At 41.9% G+C, this 9,964-nt stretch overlaps 2 protein-coding genes and 1 long non-coding RNA gene across 9 annotated transcripts; 2 read left to right on the top strand and 1 right to left on the bottom strand.

The window, feature by feature from the left end:
* LOC115749764 (inactive protein RESTRICTED TEV MOVEMENT 2-like) lies at positions 1 to 1,670 on the bottom strand. The gene is made up of 2 exons (XM_030686733.2): positions 1,369 to 1,670; positions 1 to 1,062 (listed from the first exon to the last, which is right to left on the bottom strand). Exons 1-2 carry the CDS (start codon positions 1,508 to 1,510, stop codon positions 98 to 100), a joined length of 1,107 nt encoding a protein of 368 aa, XP_030542593.1. The 5' UTR covers positions 1,511 to 1,670; the 3' UTR covers positions 1 to 97.
* A 724-nt stretch (positions 1,671 to 2,394) lies between these two features.
* LOC115749695 (beta-glucosidase BoGH3B) lies at positions 2,395 to 9,537 on the top strand. 7 transcript variants are annotated; one of them, XM_030686652.2, is made up of 13 exons: positions 2,628 to 2,751; positions 2,785 to 2,856; positions 2,951 to 3,223; positions 4,362 to 4,566; positions 4,885 to 4,975; positions 5,113 to 5,258; positions 5,665 to 5,908; positions 6,752 to 6,856; positions 6,986 to 7,168; positions 7,408 to 7,612; positions 8,259 to 8,751; positions 9,163 to 9,235; positions 9,306 to 9,537. In XM_030686652.2, the coding sequence occupies exons 3-13, from the start codon at positions 2,995 to 2,997 to the stop codon at positions 9,351 to 9,353; spliced, it is 2,022 nt and encodes a 673-aa protein (XP_030542512.1). In that variant the 5' UTR covers positions 2,628 to 2,751; positions 2,785 to 2,856; positions 2,951 to 2,994; the 3' UTR covers positions 9,354 to 9,537. The 7 variants fall into 7 exon arrangements, with proteins under 7 accessions (XP_048134755.1, XP_030542496.1, XP_048134756.1 ...); XM_030686631.2 differs by having other exon boundaries at positions 9,163 to 9,240; positions 9,311 to 9,537; XM_030686659.2 differs by having other exon boundaries at positions 9,163 to 9,247; positions 9,310 to 9,537.
* Positions 3,397 to 3,961, top strand: LOC125315017. The gene is made up of 2 exons (XR_007198362.1): positions 3,397 to 3,466; positions 3,622 to 3,961. It is a non-coding gene; the product is annotated as an uncharacterized LOC125315017 (long non-coding RNA).
* Positions 9,538 to 9,964: the final 427 nt, after the last annotated feature.

The raw sequence follows: 9,964 nt of genomic DNA, 5'->3' as shown, positions 1-9,964 counted from the left end.
CAGACACGGGATTTATTTATTTCATTTCACGAGGAAACTGATGATGACATGTAAGTAAATTTCTTTTATTTTGAGGATGATATGTTGTTGATGAAAGCTAGTTCTCGGCTCTTGTGGAAGATCCGTATTTGTAGGACAGATAGGCCCCGAGAGCCACAATCACCACAATCGCCACTCCTACGTTCACAACCAGTTGCCGATCTTCGTTCAAACCTGTGGTCAGTCCCTTCACTGCCCTCTTCGCAGCGCCGACCAAATTCTCGGTTTCGATCACTTTCTTGCCTGAGATGGCTTTTGGAATGCCAAGGTTTCGTGTACGATCATCATCCAATCCGGCCCCGGTGTTATTCTTCCTCGAAACCTCTATCACTCCATTTCTCTGCGCATCGTCCTCGTTCTGTGATGATGTTTTGTTTGGCTTGTCACGTGGAGTCTGTTGTTGATCTTTGGGTTTCTTGGTTGTCTGCGATTCAACGGTAGGTCTGTCGCCCTTCTCCTTTGCTCCAACTGCCAAGCCTTCACCAACTCCATAAGCAGCGCGGTCCGACATCACATTCGATGCGGCTCCTTGAGGCTCGACCCGGCTTGCTTTTTGTGGCGTTGGGTCACTGGCCTTGCTTGAGGTGGCTTTTGGAGGGGGGTCTTCTTGACCCTTCTGATGTTTCGCCTGATCAACGGCTTCCTTTGCGCCGGCGACCACCTTGTCGTCGATCTTCGTCTTTCCGATGTTACCGCTTGAAGTGGTCATTGGGGGCACATTTTGTTGACCAGCCTTGGGAGATTTTGGCTCTCTTTCAGTGCTCAAAGATTGTTTCTGAGTCCTCACTTTGGGTGGTGGTGCTTCTTCAGGAGGGACTGGCGTGATGGTTTGCTTCGGCAGGGTTAGGACGAGAGTTCCGCGCTCGAACTTGCCTCTGATCTCGCCCGGCTTGCAGTTCTCCGGGATGCTGAAATCCTTGCTGAAACGGCTGAATTTGTTGGTCCCGAGAGGACGCTCTCCACGGACTTTCACAGTTCGCGGCCGCTCATCATATGTGACCTTGATTTGCTCCTTGACAAAACCTGTATATGAACAAATTACATATATACAATGTGAAAAGGTCGAATTTGAGTTATCACGTCGGTGCCGACGATTTCATCATGGTCGGAGGACCCAATAGCGCTCGATCGAAGTTCAGAACATGTTCTTGAATCGAGAAATTAATTATTACATGACCGCAATACATGTTCTAAGACAAATTGAACCATTAAACTTAATGCAACTTCGACTCTATGATTGAGCGAAGTAAGAAAACGGAGGAGACAACTATTGATGGCAGAACAAGGATAGAATAGCAAAAGAAAAAAAACCGAAGGAATATGCAAAACCTGGAAGAGAAACGCTCAAGAAATTCGCGGTCGGTTCTTCCCGCCACTCAAACTTGGGATCAAAATCCTCGTACACGGGACGGCCCGTCACTTGTGGCGTCCGGCCAGCAACAGTCCCGGACGTTCTCGGCCTCGTCGCCATCGACGTATCTCGTATTTTCTTCCCCCTCCGCAACTATTTGATCATAAGATAGACATTTTGCTCGGCGTTGTCGGTCCGTATATATGTAGTCTTCAACAGCGTCGGTAATGCTTGTGGCGTAAGTAGGTTTCGTGCGTTTGTGTCGGACACGTGAGATTATTCTTTGCCGATTGTTTGGAGTCAAATTGAACAAGGCAATACATTGCTTCTCTGAGAAACAAGGACCAAAGTTCTTTGTTTAGCCTCTGCTTCTCGCCTACGTGAGATGCACCAATCCATCCCCCCTATTTCAAATTCCTTACTTGAGGATGACTCCTCATGCGTTTGCATGATGAGTCTTGAGAATTAGAGAATCCAATAACAAAAAATCGAACCCGACATAAAAATACGTAGCCAATGCCGATTTCAAATACGATCGGAATGTGATGATGAACTTGGCTCTGCCCTGCCGATAAGTTATTGGGCGCTTCTAGATTGTAGCACTTGTGACACCCGACTAGATAATAAAAAAAGTAGTGAGAAAATGTGTGGTATCACGTTTATATTTTACAAGTAACTAATTATTTCACCGCACGGCTCATGAATATGAAAGGCTCCCACTTCTCCATGTGACATTACTTGGATATTACGGCAATTGCGACTCTCTCGTGCAAATTGGGAATTAAGCAATTAGTGCGGAATAGACTCGGATCGTGATGTTTGCGATCGAATTGGGAGAGAAATTTTCCCAATTAGATTCTCCCAATCTGATAAGGGGGTGGAAAATGAAAATTCAAAAGAAATGGAGGACTGAAATGGAGAGGAAAGTGAAAGGCTTACCTGGACACGTTCCCACGAATTCCCAACAAGAAGGAAAAAGACAACATCGTCACTCACTCACTTCACTTCATCACCGTTTCTCTCTCCACTACCACCTCTTCTTCTCTTGGCCAATCTAACACGTTCACTTCACCGTCATCTTTTTTGTTGTTTCTTTTCTCCTTTTCTCTGTTTATTATGCCTTCCAACCCCTGCTCTCTTTCAGTCGCTTTCAGCTGTAAGCGTATCTCTTTCTGCTTCTACTTTTGCACCGTAAGTTCTCTCTCTTTTTCTCTCTCTCTAAAATGTGGCTTTTTGCTCTGATGAAAGAATCTAGAAAGTCATCTTTTTAGCTCGCTTGTAATAACTCAAGAACAGAGAGGATAGGGGATGACCCTTTTAACTGTTCAGGCTTCTTTAGCAAGACTAGGGGTAAGGGCTATGTAAAGATGGTTCCTTTTTTTTTTTTGGGTAAGGTAAAGATGGTTCCTTTTCAACTCGCACAAGGTAGCTTAACAAGAGATGAGAGACGCACACTGGCGCCAACTGTTGCGCTCTTGCCTCTTTTTCTCGCAGCGCAACCAAACAGGGCAGTTACCCAGAAATGAAACTGATTGGAAGTTCCCTTGTTGGGTGATCTAGGACTGAACAAGGGCTCTTGGGGGCGGGGTGGTGCGGACTGAGAGATGAGCAGGGCTTGTCTTCAAACACTTGGGGTGCTTTCGTTATGGTGGTTTGTGGCATCAGCAATGGCTCAATCCACAGAGTACGTTATGTACAAGGACCCAGAGCAACCGGTGGCTGCAAGAGTGAAGGACCTCTTGAGTAGAATGACGCTGGAAGAGAAGATTGGTCAGATGACACAAATCGATCGCACCGTGGCGACTTATGACTTCATGAGAACCTACTCCATTGGTAAGTAGAACAGATCAACATTGTTTATGCTTGTGCATTTTATGTTTTATTTCTTTCTTGTGTTTCTTTTTTGGGGCACTTGGTATTTGGGGTTCGTTGTTGGATTATTATATATTCTATAAAAGTTCACATTTTTTAAGGTGCAATAGTTTGTGTTGTTAAGTAATGACCTACCATTGCAAAGTTTAGCAGGTGTCGTCACACTTCATGTCTGGACTCCATGCATGTTCGACCTACTGTTATGTGAGTGCGGGACACATGATCTAGAAGTTTAATTCGTTTATGTCACAATGATTGTTCATTTCCAGTTATCCAGTGCAGTGTATAGGTTGCCACCTCACCGTCTCAGAACTAATATTTTGTGATGAATGAGCATTTACCTTTTCTGATTATTTTAGTCCAGGTAAAAACCCTAGCAGTATCAACTCATGTGTGCAGACATGGACATGATCCATTTCGGTTTCATTTTGCAAGGGATCAAGCAGTCTCTATTTTACTATATGAGATGCAAGGGTTGATCAACCTCTATCACATATGAATGCACAAGCTGGGTTCCAGCAATAAGTTAGCCTCTCGTATTGATTGAATTCATTTCAATGTTAATAAGAGAAGCAGGACTTCTATCTTGGAGTTTGAAAGAAAGTATGATTGTCCTTCCGCATTTACTCTTGTAATCCTTATTGTAAGTATGATAATTGGAGATAGATATATGAAAGTCCTATTTCGTTTTCTTCAAAATTGTTCAGCCCTCAAAAGTCATATGACATGCTTTCTCTGTAGTAAATCTGTATGTGACATTACCATTGATAACGGCCGCACCAATTACACATACTTGATGGATTTTGTACATGAGAGACCCTGCCTCTTAAAGTCATACTACCGTACATGCTTTAGAGGCATCAATAACCTCAAATCATCTACTGAATTCTTTGGTTGATGTGATTATGATGTGTTACTGACTCCATCGAACCCCACCTTTTTTTTAACATTTAACCTCCGAGAAGATTGCAGATAACTAATGTGATAACTCGTATCTGTTTATAGCTCTCACAGAGACAAGATCATCTTAATATCAAGAAAGAGTCCCATAAAACTGTCAGGTTGGCAGACTCTTGAAATGTCACTGGGCATGTTGCAGGGAGTGTCTTGAGTGGCGGTGGGAGCACTCCACTTCCTGAGGCAAGTGCGGAGGATTGGGTCAATATGATAAATGACTATCAGAATGGTTCTTTGTCCAGTAGATTGGGTATCCCAATGATATATGGAATAGATGCTGTTCATGGGCACAATAACGTCTACAATGCAACAATTTTTCCGCATAATATTGGACTTGGTGCAACAAGGTAAAAAAAGTGTTACTTCTTGCCGGTATAGTAATGTTTTGCCTTTGGAAATTATCTACGCTCTAATGTGGTATAGAGTTCTGAGATACTGGCCTGTAAGATTTTGTAGTGCATCAATTTTATATCAATTTCTGAAATACCAGCATGTACTTAGGTGGTTTAGTAATCTGAATTACGATCGTTCGGCTTGAACTTGCTTGCCTGTACCTCCTTCAAGGCTAAATATTTACCTGATATGCTATTTACTCCAGAACTTTGAAAATAATTCTCTGGGTCAATCTAAGTGGAATTTTTCATTGGTTATTACATCATGTGCAGAGACCCTGACTTGGTGAAAAAGATTGGTGCTGCCACAGCCCTTGAAGTCAGAGCCACGGGGATTCCTTACGTCTTTGCCCCCTGCATTGCAGTAAGCAGCTTAAACAAAATGTTGACAGAATTAAGCAAAAGCATACCTTATATATGCTTCTAAAGTTGTCATATAGGCCTTTTCAGCCCATCTTTATACGGCTTTCAGAATTTCATTTCTCGGGACTTTTTTGATAGGTTTGCAGAGATCCAAGGTGGGGTAGGTGTTATGAAAGCTATAGTGAAAACGAGGAAATTGTGAGACAAATGACTGAGATTATACCTGGATTACAAGGGGATATTCCTTCTGACTCTCGCAAAGGAGTTCCATATGTTGGTGGAAAGTATGAGCTCTATGGCTTTCTAGTGTAGACTTTATATTCTAATTGTAATGTGCTAAGTTATTATGTCTAGGCAGTTCCTTTGTTTTAAGGAGTTATTGGGAAATATTCTTTTAGCAATTCAACATTTTCTGATGATTGCTGATGTGCCCATATATGACGCGCCTGGTGCCTTGGAAAGTGCATTCTCTCTGATCCACCAAAACTGTTGTCATGTTTCTCTATGATTTGTTCCTCACTCCATCAATCGCTACTGATCTGCTGGCACCATCTTTACTAAGAATGCTTCGTCTTTAGTATTGAAGTCCCATCAACTTCGTTCTTTTCCTGTCATTGTTGTCAGTTGTCAATATTGAATTGCCTTTCTTTGAGGAGTTTCCTCCTTGATTTAACTTCAAAATATCCACAGGAACAAGGTTGCAGCATGTGCAAAGCACTTTGTGGGTGATGGAGGAACTACCAAGGGGATCAATGAGAACAACACTGTTGTTGACATGCATGGTTTGCTCAGCATCCACATGCCTGCTTATACAGATGCAATAATTAAGGGTGTTTCAACAGTCATGGTCTCTTACTCTAGCTGGAATGGAGAAAAGATGCATGCTAATCGCGACCTTGTTACTGGTTTCCTTAAGGACACTCTCAATTTCAAGGTTCGATCCACTCTGCATTGTTTCAGCTATATACATAATTAGCACGCCACAGCGGCATCTCACACTGCTCAACAAATTGTGTCCTTGGGAGAACGTTTTTAAGAGTCCCGAGATGGGAACAAAGGTTTATACACGGCATTAGGTGGTCACATGATGCGCATAAAGAGTTCTGCTTTTGTTATTCCTCGCAGCATAGTGTTTGTGCAAGTTTTTATCAATGCTGATCCTCCATTGAATTGGGATGTCCGATTAAAATTCATTTTGAATTACTCATCGTTTAGCCTTGACAACCTACCTTCTTCATGCTCTGTTCATATCAAAAGAGGTTTAAGCCATCCTATACTAGTTTGCTTAAAAATTATTTCTAGATCAAATTATGCCTATAGATGATGCATTAGAAGTGTATGGTCTAGCAATCTGTTTCTCTGTATGGCCTAATCATCATCTATATCTCCTGTGTCCTATCTATTTATATTGTAGTTCCATCGGTGCTACTCATCTATTGTCAAATCCTCATGTATATGAAATAGTTGAATAATTAACTCCTTGGTTGCTGAACAACATATACTGCCATGCACTCAATCGCAGTTATAAGACAAGATGCCTGCCTGCCAACACCCATATTCTGCCACAAACTATCTCTGTGAAATGTTATTTACACATTTTCACCTTTTTGGAAGACTTACTATATTGAAACATAATTGACAGTGGATCCCAGTTATTAGAAAATATATAGTGGATCCCTGTTGAAGGTAGTTAAATCTAGGGTGGTATGTGTTAATTCATAAGATATGTATATCACAGAATATCAATCGCTTACTTGGATATTTTGATCAATTTCAGGGCTTTGTTATCTCAGACTGGCAAGGCATAGACAGGATCACTTCTCCTCCACATGCAAACTATACCTATTCTGTCGAAGCTGGAATTTTAGCTGGCATTGACATGGTTAGGTTCTCTTCTGCTATTTGATGTTTTCTCAACTGTCTTTTAGAGATAGCTCCGTCATTTGACAATTCAAGTTCAGATCAAGGAAAATGTACTTAATACGTAGTTTTGGTTTTGTGGCTTCAACAGGTCATGGTCCCTTTTAATTTTACAGAATTTATTGATGATCTAACTAACCTAGTTAAAGAGGAGGTTATCCCTATGGATCGAATTGATGATGCAGTGGAGAGAATATTGTTTGTCAAGTTCACCATGGGCCTCTTTGAAAGCCCTATGGCTGATCTTAGTCTGGTGAGCGAACTTGGAAGCCAGGTTAGTGAAGTTATTATTCCATATGAACATTCCAAGTCGATGATGATACCTGCTGGTGGCTTGGTGCTAAGGCAAATGAAAAACTCTTTATGAAGGATTGGGCATTTTCTGGCATATTCCATGAACCACCGTCATTTTTCGGTTACATATGCTTAAATTTGTGTATTTGCTCCACTGCTATTGGTAAGTAAGCTAACTTGCATCACCATGGATAATTACTTGTCCTGTTAGTTTACCAGGCACACAGAGAGTTGGCGAGGGAAGCTGTGAGAAAAACTCTTGTGCTGCTGAAGAATGGGAAAAATGAGACTGATCCTTTGCTGCCACTTCCAAAGAAGCCAAAGAAGATCCTTGTTGCAGGTAGTCATGCTGATAATTTGGGTTATCAGTGTGGTGGATGGACGATCAACTGGCAAGGATTTAGTGGAAATAAATACACCAGAGGTACTGCTCCTACTACGTGTCTTCTTCTTCAGTTCTATTTGAGGACTAATTGCGCATATTGGTTCAGGAATTCTGTTATGCGCTATTGACCTATAAGGGTCGTAGAACATCATGGCATATCGTCTTTTTGAACAATTGAAGTCTTTTCTTTTGTTTTTGTAATGAGACAGCAGGATAAGCATCTAAACGGCAAGCTTTGCAATGAAGAAAGCTTAAAAAGTGAAGATCTAGGCCATTTGTTTAAATACCCTGGTTTTGTTTCCATGTTTTGGGAAAGGTAATAATAGTGGCATTAGGTTCCTCAGGAAAGGAGAAAGAAATTATTGTCGAAGCCTTTCAGAACTTGCTGAGGAGGGCATTTAGCATTGTGCACTCCTGCACAGACTTGCACGCCAATAACTGCGTCGTCTAATAGCTACCTAAAAGTTAAATTAAGAGAACTCTTTGGTCTGGCCCAGAGTCTACATACTGTTGGGGCACAATCCTTGTCCAGCCTTGATCTCCTCTGGTGATGTTAAGCGCTGTCGTTCTGGGGCTTTTGGTTTTTAGTTGATAAGGATACGTGGAGTACAATCTTTCAGGTTCCTCTGAAGACAACTAAAGGGAAACTTTCATATTGATGAATTTTCTTTTAATGCTGCCGCAGGAACTACAATTCTCAGTGCCATAAAGTCTACAGTTGATTTGAGCACAGAAGTAGTCTACCAAGAAACCCCCGGCAAGGATTTTGTCAAGTACACTGATTTTGATTATGCTATTGTTGTTGTGGGTGAGCACCCTTATGCAGAGACCGCCGGAGATAGCATGACACTTACAATGGCAGATCCCGGTCCCACCACCATTACCAATGTTTGTGAGGCTGTGAAATGTGTGGTCATCGTAGTTTCAGGAAGACCTCTCATGATTGAACCATATATTTCTTCAATTGATGCCCTAGTGGCAGCATGGTTACCGGGCACTGAAGGTCAGGGAGTGGCTGATGTTCTTTTCGGGGACTATGGGTTCAATGGAAAGCTTCCAAGGACATGGTTCAAATCTGTGGATCAACTCCCCATGAATTTTGGGGATTCGCACTACGACCCACTCTTTCCTTTTGATTTTGGACTTAAAACTGAGTCTGTCCCAGGCCTCGTAGCAAGGTAACTTCTATTGGTAAATTCGTTCTAAGGGAGCGAGCTCCAAAATTAAAACTGCTTTGGCGTCATGATTATGTCGATTGGCTTATGCTGTCTTTCACTTAATTTGTGTTGGCAATTGACAAATGTGGTTGCACGCTTATTGGAGACTTGACTTCTTTAGATTTTTTACGTTTGCCATGTGAATTTCCGTAACATTTATGTGGTATCTGATAATGTTCTTGTTCGAAGAAGTTGCTCTTTGATGGAGTATTGAGGATATGCTCCAACTGAATTTATCGTAATGATGACTGTCGATGATGATGGTTTATTTACCAATTTGCAATCCTGAAGTGCAAATAATAGCTGTTACGCTATATATTTGAGAAGACGATTACGTGGTTCTTCTGTACTGAATTTAATTTCTCTATACAGGGCTACCTCATTCGGCACTGATTGGAGACCGCACCCCCTAATGGTCACAGCCTGCTTAGCTATCAGCCTATATTCAGCTTCTGCAGCTTGTTGCTCCGGTTCGCTTTCAACTCTTTGATTTCCTAGTCGAATGTTTTTTGATGTTGGTAGGTTATAGGTGGCGGGCACCGAAGGTCAAATTGATATGGTAGAAGATTTATCTTCTGTAGTTCATTTGGATGTAGTACTCCCGGGGGGAAATGATTTATCTCCTTGTATCTTCTTCTAGTCTTATTTGATTCATGAGAGCGAAAGAGCTTCTCCCTCCCCAACTTTGCAGTCTGACTCTGTAATGACTTTGGTTTCCGGAACTATACATAGGGGCACTTGCCGGGATCTTCTGTGCCTTTATGTATCTATACCTTCTTCGCCGCTCTCGAGAGTCGGAGTTCTGTGCGCAAGCGCAGTTATATCGGGTACAGTTCAAAGTCGGAATATACGGGACCTCAAAACTTCTTAAATTTCTGCAATCAAGTTCTGAGAGTCAAGTCATTGGAGTTTTGCAATCATCCTTGAAAAGCTTTCGGCGCCATGACATCCCTCGATGCCATTTGATTCGATAAAGTGCATCGAGCCTGTGGAGATTAAAAATGTTCGTACTAATGACTGATCAGAGGTCCGAGAATAATAGGACATGGCGGATTCTTAAAAGCCCGAATTGTACGTACCTAGACATTTCAGGTTTTCTAGCTCGAGTCCGGCATCATCTTGTTATTGCACATGTCATCTTATACAGTTTTATGGTTGCATGGCCAATTGCAAG

Source organism: Rhodamnia argentea, chromosome 5, assembly GCF_020921035.1.
Source record: "Rhodamnia argentea isolate NSW1041297 chromosome 5, ASM2092103v1, whole genome shotgun sequence".
NCBI classification, from domain to species: Eukaryota; Viridiplantae; Streptophyta; class Magnoliopsida; order Myrtales; family Myrtaceae; genus Rhodamnia; species Rhodamnia argentea.
Note: the sequence above shows the minus strand (reverse complement) of the source record. Positions and strands in the feature narration are given on the sequence as shown.